At 47.2% G+C, this 13,347-nt stretch overlaps 2 protein-coding genes across 10 annotated transcripts in view; one reads left to right on the forward strand and one right to left on the reverse strand.

The window, feature by feature from the left end:
* Positions 1-13,347, reverse strand: part of Ralgps1 (Ral GEF with PH domain and SH3 binding motif 1) — a 231,255-nt gene that overhangs the window by 106,019 nt on the left and 111,889 nt on the right. The gene's annotated exons all lie outside the window — the stretch shown is intronic.
* LOC109684537 (angiopoietin-related protein 2) overlaps positions 1-13,347 on the forward strand; it is a 36,988-nt gene that overhangs the window by 20,864 nt on the left and 2,777 nt on the right. For all 3 annotated transcript variants that reach the window (XM_074053176.1, XM_074053175.1, XM_074053177.1), the window contains 2 exons: positions 9,729-9,922; positions 11,431-11,701. In XM_074053176.1, the coding sequence (XP_073909277.1) occupies positions 9,729-9,922; positions 11,431-11,701 (465 nt within the window). The remainder of the gene's footprint in view (positions 1-9,728; positions 9,923-11,430; positions 11,702-13,347) is intronic.

Here is a 13,347-nt window from a genome sequence, read left to right on the forward strand (position 1 = left end):
CAGCAACAGTCTGGCCCCAGGAGGGGCCTGCCAACAGCTGGGGTGAGGGACCCGCAGCTCCTGGCTTCACACCTGCACTTTGTCTTGTCTCCCTGGGGACATTTTGGTTTGGATAAGGCCTGGGCCAGAGGACACACTTGTGCCCCTCTCCCCATGAGTCCTGCTGCTGCTATTAAAGAGGACAGCTGCCCAGGTCATTCTCAGAAGCACAAAATAAGGGGCAGGTGGCCTCTGAGCTCACCCCAGGCAGACCCCACACATGCCAGCCTCCTATCACAAGGTTCATCCTAGACATGACTAGGGAAGCACTTAATAACCCTACCACCAGCTGCAAAGCAAGACCTTGCTGGAAACAAATATCTAAAAACCAGGCATGAGCACTTCTTGCTATTTTTTTCTCCTGAGAAAAAGAACACAACCAGCTTGGGGGTAAGAGGAAGCCATAACATCATGGAATAGTACAACTATTAGAGCCCCTCAGATCCCTTAGCATGGCCTTCCGGTCACAAAGCCTGCTGGTCCCTGGATGCCGAATTTCCAAGATACTGAGATTAAAAGCAGTGAAGCAACTTAGCAAAGACTACAGGGCTCCTAAGTGGCTCAGCCCAGGCTCAAAATAAGCCTGTCTCAAACACTCTGGGATACTCCTTGCTTCAGAGGAGACCTGACCTATTATTGTTTCATAGTACTGGTTCCAAGCAGCCCTTTGAAAAGGAGCCCTGGGAGAAGGTGACAGTGTATTCTGAGAACGCCCACAGTGCTGGCCACACAGACACAGTTCCTGCAAACCCACCAGGGTCAGCTGACCCTCCCAGCAGGATTAGTGGAGCACACCCGCCCACAGAAACCATGACACACACTGGTGCCTAGGAAATGGGTCCTTGGAATCCGGTGCTTAATTTCTATCAAATCTGGACATATCTCTGGGGTTACTGCTCAGAATTTCAATGGATAGGTGTCTTCACTGTAGAGCAAAGTCTAAAGTCCTGATTTCTGTAAATGTTAGCTCTCCACATATAAAACCAGTAACTACAATCCTCTCTTGGAGCCACACTGCTTTGCTAATAATACACAGACACATGAAAACCATCCCTCTTGCCACAAGTGTCCTTTGCTGGAGCTTGGATGACTTGACCAAGCTTTTCCTAGATGGATTTTTCTCCTTGATTTGATCTGACTAGCCAGTGAGGTGGGAAATATGCACAGTGGACTGTGCATACAATGTGACGGCATGGCTTATAACTGAGACTGAAGCATAGAGCATTATGACTCCCATTCTTTCTGGAGGCCAAGTGAGCATCAATGCAGGAAACGGTGCTGGTCGTAGGGCAGATGGATGAACTCCAGCCGTCTAGGCTCCCTGGCCTGAGTGTGTACATTGCTGAGGAAAGCTGGAGTGCACTGCTGATGGTGACTGGCTACCCCTGAATCAGATTCAGCCTTCAAGGCCTGGGCTGAGTGGATAGCTGCGCAGGTCTCCTGCCTCTGGACTGTGTGCTTTGCTCTTTTTTTCCTCTAGAATGTTCTAAACAAAGTAAGATCCCCAAATTCATTTCAAACTATGTAATGTTTCAAAAAGCATTCTTTACTAGATTCTTCCCAAATAAAAGCTACTGGAAGAAGATGGTTCCAAGGGGCCATGATCCTCCTTGCTCTGCTTTCTCTCTCTCTCTCTCTCTCTCTCTCTCTCTCTCTCTGTCTCTCTCTCTCTCTCTCTCTCACTCTCTCTCCCTCTCTCTCTCTTTCTCTTTAGGGTCCTGGAGAACTGATGGCAAAGAGCTTTTCAGTGTACAGGGAAATCTATCCCTCCATGCCTTAGGCCATTTTCCAAGAAAGACATTGGGCTAAATGCCCTGGGTATTACAGCTACAGGAGATAAACTATCAATTTGTTACTGTTAGAAGCCTGGGGATCTGGCATCTGGAAGCCTGGAAATCCCAACAGTTTGGCACTTGGCAAACAGGAAGTAATCTAGAAAATCCTAGAGATTGGGCATCTGTGGCCAGCTTGCTAATCACACAAGTGGATTGTTGTGGCGAATTTACATAGTAGACTGTACTGTAACCCTGATAAGCTGCCAGAGATTTTTTTAAAATTAAGTTAGCGTTGCACTGCTGTATGTCTAGAACTTCGCGAGCTAGCTGTGTTGAGCCCAATGGTTAGGTCCTTGTTGTGAAAGTAACAAAGTAATGCACTTGCATTGCTATCTACCTGCATCAACCTCTAGTTGATGAGGGGATCTGTTTGTGGGACTCTGGAGATGCCCTTCCCAATCCCCACATTACTGCTCCCTCAGTTTCAGCCCTCCCTGGGGTGAATCTGCATGAAGATTATGTTGAAAATAAGCCTGACAGTCCTCACCCTGTATCTCAAGATGAGCTGATGGAACTACAGGACCTGGAGTAGTTAGGTCATCCTTTTTTTTTTTCTTTTGAAGAAAAAGTGATTTTCCCTCAATAGTTTTTTAATATAGTAAGTTAAAATTAATGTGTACACAGAGAAAATGTTTTGGTAAGAAAAAGAGAACTTTAACTTAAATGACAAAGATGGAAGTTTTAAATTTTTCCTAAATGTTGGATTAATTATCTTAGGTGGTGTCTCCAAAGTAATTTCTAAAACAGCAGAAAAGGCAACCATGTGGTGCCATCCCAGACATCAGTGTGGCTCTCCGCTGTAGATGATCCAGATTTCTCCACAAAATAGGGCTCCTTTGCTGGAGTTTGCTCTGCATTCTTTTCTTTTAAATAGCATTGACATTCTTTTATTTATTTATCTTTGTATTTATTTATTTTGGTAGTACTGGGGTTTGAACTCAGGGCCTCATGCTTGCTAGGCAGTTGCTTTGTGTTCTGATGGCCATCTGCTGTGGGGTTTGTTTCTAAATGGTTCTCCAGCAAGAAAGGACAGAATGAGGGTGGCGAGGGGTAATGTAGTTTGAGCTGGTGAGAAGACGGGAGGGGGGAAGGCAGGCAGGTGGAGCACAGAGGGACTAGGTGCCAGGCTGCACTGGAAGAGCAACAGGGGTTCAGGCTCTAAGAAGATGCCCAAAAGAGCCCACAGTCTACTAAGGAAACAGACCCTCAACATTCCTAACGCGGTGACTGCAGCACAATGCAGAGGAGGAGCCTGGGCGCAGGACACAGGCCTGAGCTCCAGTCTCAGGCCCTGCACTTTCCAGACGTGTGAGCTCTACTCCTGAGCTGCCTCATGGTTGCATAGGCTCATGAGGATGGAATGAAACAGCGTGGAAGGCACCTGGAGGGTGAAGGGCTCTAGTTGTCATTCTTACTATGTTCCAGTAGAGATAAATACATAGAACATCTGAGGGAACCTGAGCAGGATGAAGAAGCTCTTCTGGGAATGAGAAAGGCTGCCTGGAGGAAGTGATAAGGGGGCTGAGGCCTTGTAGATCTACTCCCAGAGCCACTACCAGCAGCCATCAGGACAATCACAAAGACAAGGCTCAATGGGTGCTGGGCAAATGTCCTGTTCTCATAAAAATTAAAAGGATGTAATGCCATTTGTGGCTACTGGTACATACCAATTGGCTTGTGGCCCAGCCCCAGCAAAATGACAGAACAGAGTACAAAAGGGTTTGTGAGAGTTTGGGAGATGAAAAGGCGATCAAGAAAAGCCAACACAGGTTCTTTAAGTAAAAGCCGATGAAGCTGGCCCCTTCCAGGGAAAGGGTTAGTAAGCTGGCCAACCACAGGACCATCAGCCATGTGGTTTAGCATCTGTGGGTTATAAGCCTGGTTCTGGTATGTTCTTCCACGATGTGCCTGTGTTGAACTGACAGCCATGGCCATCCTCACTGTATCCCTGGGGTGGCTCTAGGCACTGGTCACCTCCATGTCCAGTGACCTCCTCACCAAGGCAGCCTTGGGTACCACCAACAGCTGCCCCAGGAAGCTCAAGTGCTCCACTCTACCCTGTCCCCAGATTCTAGCAGGTGCTCACATCTGTGCACAGTGAGACCTCCATGGCCTCTTCCAGTCAAAACCACTTTTGTGAGTTGTCTAAAGCTCCCGTTTCTCCTCCTACCCAACTGCTCTGCTGGAAACCTAAGTTTTCCCAGTAGGAAAAGTAGGCACATGCGTCTCAGCATGTCCTTGGAAAGCAATACTGCGACAGCTGTTTATCTTGAGGTCAGACAGGCACGAACAGGACCCCTTTAAGCCCTTCAAGGGCCTTAAGAGCTCTTGGGAGACCTCAGACTATATCAAATGCACTGAAGTACATCCACCTCACACATGTAATATAATTTTTACTGTAACAATTTTGAAAGGATTTGAGTAATTTTGCTTTTGAAATTATTGGCTAAGAGTAACTCGATTAATTTATGGTTGGCTCTGATTTCTCAGCAAACATCAGGCATGTTCAGGAATTCTTGGGAAGTGAGAAAAACCTAACTTACAAATTGTTTTCCAAAGTAATAACATTTTTATGGAGGCTAAATTTAAGAATTAATGAACTCTACAAGATGTTACACTTTGTAGAAATTTAATTATATTCTAATAAATTTTTATTTTGTAGTCTTCTTTTCATATTTTAGAGCCAATAAGGTTTTTTTTTTTTTTAGGCCTCATTTTCATAAACTCCTAAAAAGCTCATTGGCCCCAGGCACTGTGCCCATGTCTGAGCACTAACGTGGCCTACAGAGTAAGCACATTTGGACCTTTTTCCTGGAACTACCAGAAAAGACATGTGTAATGTCAGTTCTGAGGCTCTGCGGGAACTGGAGATGCTTTGGCAATGTACAAACCATTCCTGTGTTTAGTCATTGTTTTCTACTCTGTTTTTGCTGAAAAGTAGTGGCTGACATAGCATATATGTGGCCATAACTAAAATATTATTTCACCAATCCTCTGGATAGAGACTGGAGCATCAGTCATAATTGGTTCTCATGGACCCCGACCAGGGTCTGTCCTCCTGACCTCTCAGGACACCCAGGAAGTCCTGCTGTGAGTCAGGGTAGGACTCACACCTAAGCAGTACACATGCCCTGGCACTTAGATGAATAAATTCAGGTAAGAAATTCCCAATTTTAACAACTAGTCATTTCTGTCAGAAAAAAAATGTTTTGGAGAGTGATGAAAAGACTTTCTGGAGACAGACCACCAGTGAGAATAATGGAAAACTGCATACAGTTCTCATGCAAAAGCAGGTGACTTGGTAATATCACTGAAGCAACTTCCCAGGACCTCAAAGAGACTAAATCACCGGAGTTGTGACATTTCCTATGGTTATCAGGTCCTGAGGCTCAGGGCTAGGCTTAGGGGATAAAAAGCCCATCAACTGTGTGGGCCTGGTCAGCTCAGCTCATAGCCAGGAAGGCCTTTGGTCTTCTTGTTCCTCCTCACAGCCCACACAGACCCACCTCAAGGCTTGCTGCTGGTGTCCTGAACAGGCCTCACTGAAGGCAGCTGCAGTCTATAAGCCCATTTCAATTCTAGGGCCTGGGTAAACCAGACTGAAATTGGCCCACTCCAGACCACAGACAGGAAACAGAAGAGGAAGTTATACTTGGGCCAGACCTCACTCAACTCACCTTCATCAGAAAGACTCTGGCTGGAGGTGGCAAGCACTTAATTGGCCATCAGTGATGTAGCCCCTGGTTTCCTGGGAGGCTGTGCGCATGAAACCCCAGAGAGGAGGGACTGGGCAGGGCTGGGCTGGGTACTTAACTCAAATCACCTCCAACACTTATCAGGACTGGTCCTGGGGTCCAAAGGCCTGAAACCTACATTTCTTGGGTCCTGTGTGCCTGCATCCCTTCTCTCCTCTTCGTGGTCCCTGGTCCTGTGAGCTTCCCGAACCCTTGCTGCCTCTCTGGGGAACCCCACACACTCCTCTGGCCCAGGTGGCGACTGCACAGCTCTTCATGCGGAACATTTGGCCATGGTGTAAATATGGTCTTTATGGTCCCAGCCTGGGTGAAGCCCCGTTAGTGTTGGCCTGGTGCTGCAGGCAGAGCCGCTCTCAGAAGAGGAGCCAAGGTAAACACCACCCGGCTGCCTGCCCGGCACTTGCTTGGCTCCAGGAGCGCTGTGCCCACTGCACACCAAAAATTCAGCTCCGTTGACAAAAAAGAGATTTCCATTCTTTACTTCAATACAGCTTTGTGGTCTTCTCCACCGAAATATTTTTAAAATATGCCTTGTGGAAAACGCCTATTAGTAGATATTTTACATATATATATATATATATGTATGTATATATATATATATATATATATATATACACATATGTATGTATGTATACATAATCTTTTTTTAACAGAGAACTTACTTAATTAGTTATATACATATCAAAACTAATTAATCCAAACAATCTGCAAATATAGTCAAATTATTTTATGATTTTTAAGGGGCTAAATGTCATTCTTATTGTTTTATAAAATACTTATTTAATAAATGAACATAATCTGAGACTTCTTTGTAGAGGTTCAACACATTTTTTACAAGAGATAGGTGTTAAATGAGTCATTGATGCATATCTGCACATATACAAATGGGAGCATGTATTTCATTGTGTATGAACACTTTATATTAAAACTCCAGTCATTTTGTGCTGTTAGGAAGGGGACTCTTTACCACAACTAGAAATTGCCTTCTGTGATGCCTTTTTTCAATATATTTTAAACCACAACACTTGAAATCTGCCCTTAGGAAACTTTAAGAATATAACACATTGCTATTAACTATCATCACTGTGTTATATAATAGATCTCTGGAACTATCTAAATAACATTTTGTATCCTTTGAGCAACATCTCCCAAAGTCTCCATCCCAACCCCCACCCCCATTAATCTTATATTTAGTTTAGAAACCCAAAAGCAAACATAGTTACATGTGCATGACGGGAGAGGAGGGTCAAGCTTTTATCTATCAAAGGAAAAAAAAGAGAAACTCTTCACTGAATACCTGTCCAGACAGCCTTGGGACAGCTAGTGTTCCCCAGCCCCGCACATCCTGAACCATGGATTCTTTACCCAAAGTTGGATGCCTTGCCTGGTCCCCCACAATGGCACGATTCCTATGTACCGACAACAGGTTTGTCACTGCAGTACTTATAGGTTACAGTTCGGATTTTCACTTGTTATTTACATGAAATGGGTTTGCCGCTGCATCACCCTCTGCTATGGGTTTCTCATCAGAACGGGATGTTTTGGCTCAAACATTTTAAGGGCCACCGGATTATTTTACTGCTGTCATTTCAATGCAACCTATTTTTGGACTCATTTTCATCAATCATTTACATTTTTGGCCTTTGGCACTGGCATCTTTAATGTAAGAAAAGGGAACGCATTTGAACGTGGGAGATTTGCTGGGGGTCTGTCTGTGAAGGGTTTCTAAGGGACATTGGTGATGTGGTTCTTGTTTGAGGTTGATGGGCCTGTCATGAGAGAGACAGGCTGCAGGGATATTTGGAGAGTCTTTCCCAACAGCAGAAAATGCTAAACACTTCCACACTTCCATATTATTTTATAACTGCCCCATGATTCCAGGAGGCCTTAAAGAATTACCAGATTTGCTTTTTTTTTTTTTGAAAGAAACTTCTACATTATAAAACACGGAAGAAATTGAAAAATGGACAAAGGACACTAAGAAGTAAACATAGTGAAAAAAAATTATTAATAAAGATAAAACAAAAATGGTTTGATATCCTGTCAAAGATAGTTCTCAGGACACAGAGATCAGAGCCTGGACCCCTGACCCTTGTGGGCTCTGACCACCCGGTTCAGCTGGGGACACAGACCCACCCTGCCCCTTACCAGCTATATGATCTTGATGCCTTCCCTAAAGTCCCTGGGCTCTGATTTCTTCATTTGTAAAACAGGGAGAGTACCACCACCTCATGGGGGTGTCAGGAGGGTCAGGAGTGGAAATACTGGGCGGGGACTGCAACAGGGCCATGCACATAGGAAATGCCAAGTCCATGCTGACTATTATCACTTTATTCTGATTACTGCTATTCCAGAGAGGACTCTCAGAGTAGGTGTTTGTATCCAGGGGTTGGGGGTCCATTTACCTTCTGAAATTGTTTACAAAATTGTATGAATCTGCATTTTTCTTTCCACAAATTCTTAAAGCGATTGGAGTTCCCAACAGATTTTAAACCATTTGTCTTTTAAAAAGAGCCCTCATAGGTATGCCAGAGGTAAAGCTGAAACCACCGACAACACCCATGAAGGCAGTGCAGGTGGGGAGCCATGAGGTCAACTGCCATCCTCCCAATGGTCTCCAAAGCCTCCCTACAGGGTGTCCCTCAAGGACAGTCTCCATCTGACCATCTGCCAGGAGCCTGGTGGTGCTGAAGGAAGAGGCCTGGCTGCTTGCTTTCAGTGGGTGTCATTTTGTAGGCTCCTGCCAGATCTTCTATCCCCAGCATGTGGATCAAACACTGTCTCTTCCCCTAAGCACTTCTCCCTACCCCTTTACTGCTGACTTGGTAAAAAGCCAGACCCCCAACACCCACCAGTGCTCTGGTCCAGCTACTGAGGACAGACTTCCATTCTCTGCTTCAGCCCCTGAGGCTTGGGCCAAGCACAACCAAAACCTTTTTCTCCTTTCTTGAGTGTTCTTTCTAAAGGTCTGGCCTCCCCTTCTCCAGGATAGATGCTGAGGGGGGCCAGAGGCAGAAAGTGGCACCAGGGAAGGAAGGAAAGAGAAGAAGGGAGAGGGGAGGAATGGGGAGGAAAGGGGATGGAGAGAGGAATTAGGAATGGAAAGAAGGGAGGGAGGGAGGGAGAAAGGGAGGAAGGAAGGAAAGCAGGCACACCTGCTTCCTGGGATGGAGTGCTAGGAGTCCTGCCCATCTCCTGAGTAGGGAGAGGGCTGAGGGAAAGGTTAGTGGGTTAGATGCCCCCCTAGAGAATGAAGGGAGGAGCTCACAGTAAAGTGTCAGCACCCAAACTGACATGGGTCCAGGGAACTGATACAGGAGCAAGGTGGCTCCTATCTCCTACTGAGCTCTAGGTGGGTTGCTCATGTGCTGCTGCAAGGCCTCAGAGGCTCACTGAGATGTCTAGCAAGGATCTAAACCCAAAGCTTGCCTGGCTAACCATGATAGGTGGGCTAGTTGAGCCCAACCACCAGCCAGGAAGGAAGCTGCCAAGCTGGAGCTATGCAGGAAAAGCTGAGTGTACCTGCCACTGATGGGCACCACCCACCAACACACACACATATACACAGAGAGAGAAAGACAGGGTCCCTAGGAAGTGTAGCTGACAGAAGGCTGGTGAGTTCTGCTCTCCATTGCTAGCCATAGGGGCTTCTGTGGCCCAGCTGGAACTCAATTAATAGTTGTTGAATGAATATGCAAATTACTAGAGCAAGATGGAATTTTCTTTGCACTTCTGATCTTAACCATTCTCAGTATGGGGAATATTTTTAAGAAACTGAAGCAAAGTGTGGACTGGCAGAGTGACTTGAGTAGTAGAATAAAATAAATAAATAAGAAAAAGTAACTGAAGCCAAGTTTGTATTTTAAACTATGCAGATCAGTTCAAGTTTCCTCAGATTTGTAATGAAGACCCCAGCCTGTCCATATCTGGGTGGCTTAAGTTTGTACCTTCTTGCTGATGTGACTAACATGGGAATATAGGAAACCACTGGGGACAATTAGGGGCCATGGGTCCGAGAACCCTTCCAGTCTGAGCTTCAAAAGAGAGCTTGAGGTGTGGCAGTATGGCAGTTGTGACATGTGCACATCTGTGTCCACAGGCCCATGGAGAGACTGTCTGCAGGCCCTAGAGGATGGTCATGACACTAGTTCCATCTACCTGGTAAAGCCTGAGAATACTAACCGCCTCATGCAGGTGTGGTGTGACCAGAGACATGACCCTGGGGGCTGGACTGTCATCCAGAGGCGCCTGGATGGCTCTGTCAACTTTTTCAGGAACTGGGAGACATACAAGGTGAGTGCCAGCAGGATTTGTCTGCACTCCCCACAGGTGACTGGCCCCATTGGGCAAGGAGGAGGAGGATAGGGCCATTTCTGCAAACTCACCAGAGTGGAGATAGGTTCCTTCCCTGCTGGTCCCTGGCACCTGCTGCAAGGCAGCAGTTAAGAGGGGTGGGGCCCTCGCTCCAGCTGGAATGTGGGCAGAATCTTACTCCCTGCTGCTTACTGCTATCTTCCCCACAGAAGCCCCATTCTCAAAGCACACAGGGTGCAAGTCCCAAGGCTCCCTTAAAAAGTCCTTGGAGGGAGCAGTGGCAATACCCCAGTCCTAATTATGGAGTCCACTCTCTGGGATCCTCAGTTCCCTGATCACTGAAATGCTCATCCTTGTAATAAGAACGATCACCAGGGCTCAGGGTTCCCCACTCTCCTTCCTCTGAACAAAGAGGAGTCACTAAGAATGGTATAAACAGTTTAGTTCACTGAGCACCTGCCCATGCCCAGTACCATGCAGAGTTCTCATTTCTGACCTCATCTAACCTCACAGCAACCCTTGGGGAGGGGACTTCAATGGCCCAGATTATGGGGCCTTGTTCACAGCTGCACAGCTGCCACATAGCAAAGCAGTGAGTGTGGCTTAGCCCTCAAAGCCACAACTCCTATTAGCCTCCACATGTGGCTCTGCTGTGCCCAATTCTTGGGTCTCCTTCCAGCCTCATCCCCTGCCCACCTCCTTACCACCCTGTGTCTCCACTTGCTACTCCTCTACCTCCTAGCTTGGAGGTTCCTGGAGACTCCCCTGTGCTCTCCTTTCTCTCACGGAGGCAGCACGCACAGCCATATCCTGGCTCACCCATCCTAGGGAGGCCAATGATAGGATGTTGCTCTAAGACTTGGTGTGAGAATTAACAAAATAACCTATGGGAAGTTCTCATCACAGGGCCGGCATACTGTACGTGCTCACTAAATACTAATGACAAGACTTACAAGACTTTGATGACTACCACTCTGCTGATGACACAAAACCACTCAGTTTTAGGACTAGAAGGAAGTCCAGGTGGATAAGACACATAGGTCACAGCTCACACCTGTCTGATGTGCTAGAACTTATGCATAACCCTCATGTACAGACCATGCCAAAGAAGGAAACTGAGGCTCAGGGGAGGTGAGAGCTCTGTCCAGGGAATGCTGGACACACACCTTCTGTGTGCTGGGCTCTCATATCACCACACTACATGCATTCCCGCAGCAAGCCCATGGGGAAGGTAATAGCATCCCCATGTGACAGTGAGGAGCCCGGGGCTCATGTGATGCCTGACCCAGAAGGGGTATACACTTCATCTTTTGAATGATGTGAGATCGAGGCTCAGAAATGTGAAATGACTCATCAAGTCACAGGACTGTGACATATGGGTGTGGGGGTTGGAGCCCAGGCTTGCCTCGTGTTTGATTTGTTTCCCAGGCCACTCTACCAGGGGCACTGACAGGTTCTACACTCATGCTCTCCTGGGTCTTCCCCAGCAAGGGTTTGGGAACATTGATGGCGAATACTGGCTGGGCCTGGAGAACATCTACTGGCTGACGAACCAAGGCAACTACAAACTACTTGTGACCATGGAGGACTGGTCTGGTCGCAAGGTCTTTGCAGAATATGCCAGCTTCCGCCTGGAGCCGGAGAGCGAGTATTACAAACTTCGGCTGGGGCGCTACCATGGCAATGCAGGAGATTCCTTCACCTGGCACAATGGCAAGCAGTTCACCACTCTGGACAGAGACCATGATGTCTACACAGGTAGGAAAAGTGACTCCCAGGTGCAGGGTGGGGAAAAGAGGTCACCTAAAGACAGAGTCCCTGACTCAGCCCATTGCCCTCAGATCCCCTTGGTAAAGCTGGATCACAGTGGCACTTACAAAAATGAAAAGATAAGCTGGGTGCTCTGGCTCATGCTTGTTATCCTAACTACTTGGGAGGCTAAGATAGAGAGAACTGCAGTTCAAGGCTAGCCTGGGCAAAATGTTCACAAGACCATACCTCAACCAATAAAATCTAGGCACAGTAGCTGTCATCCCAGCTATGCAGGAAGCATAAATAGGAGGAATTCAGTACAGGATAGCCTGAGCATAAACAGCAAGACCCTGTTCAAAACATACCTAGAGCAAAAAGAGCTGGGGTATGGCTCAAGTGGTAGAGTGCCTGCCTAGCAAGTGCAAGTACCTGAGTTCAGACCCCAATAAATAAACAAATAAACAATAACAACAAAAAAGGCAAAGGTGTATAAATCACACAGAGGAAGGCAGCCCTGGGCCAAGGCTAACACTCATGTTTGGGGCTGTGCCCTCCTCGCCTTTCTGTCTGAGGGACACATGCCCACCCCTGGGCTCTGGGTCATACACTCTGGGTTCCAATGCTGTCCCCACCTCTTCAGTCATGTGTCCTCAGCACACTGCATAATCTCTCTGGGCCTTGGTTTCCACATCTGGAAGTAAGGACAACACCTACCTTGCAGGGCAGGGAGAAGGTTCAAGAGCATGTACATCAAGTGTTTTGTATAGGATGTGGCATATAGTAAGGGCCTCTGTCCTGACAGCTACTGTGATTAGAATGTAATGTTAATGCAACACTCTATAGAAGCTGTTAAGAGGAAACCAGACAGGAGAGATGAAGTGATTTGTACAAGATCACATGCCTCAAACCTAGGTCTTTACTAAGAAGTCTATCAAATATTAAAAGAGGTGCCCACATACAGTGTGCTCTAAGTGCAGAATCAGACACCCCACAGCTTATATCTCCAAAGTCCATACCCAGTTCCTTATGATGAAGGTCCAGAGGCCCTGGAGGCTGGTGGGTTGGCAAGGCCTCGGCTGCCCCGAGGCTGGCACTGCCTCTAGGCCGAGACTGAATCTGCTTTTCCAGGCAAGCCTAGCCCCTCCTGCTCAGCTTCACATTTAGTCCTGGTCTGAAGGCAACTCCCCCCACTCTAAAGAGCAAGCTGTGGAGCCTGTCTCAGAAACGGCCTGAGGCGAGCTTTGAGTGAGCCCTGATGCCCACACGCTGAGGTGAGGGCGCCTCAATGTAGTGGGCAGTTCTGCTAACAGTAGGGAACAGGTGAGGCATGGCCTGCCTGTCTTTGCACCACACAGACACCTCTGCTCACTTGCTGGCCCTGAACTGACCCTGCCCTTGCTCTAAAGCAGCAGGTCTTCTCAGCTAGTGCTGAGGCTTCCAGAAAAGCCATGCAGGACAAGCCTCTCATCCTGGTCAGATCTGGGAACACCAGGCCACAAAAGACACTTCTTGAGAGCCATCATGAACAGGTAGAAGAGCCTTTTGAGAGTCCACTGTCAGACAGGTTCCTTGTAGGACCAATGCAGGAGGGGCCTCCTGTGACAAATGGGAGGCAGACTCTGCTGTGCCATGGTCTCTCCCTGCTCACCAAA

The sequence above is a fragment of the Castor canadensis genome, chromosome 13, assembly GCF_047511655.1.
Source record: "Castor canadensis chromosome 13, mCasCan1.hap1v2, whole genome shotgun sequence".
NCBI lineage: Eukaryota > Metazoa > Chordata > Mammalia > Rodentia > Castoridae > Castor > Castor canadensis.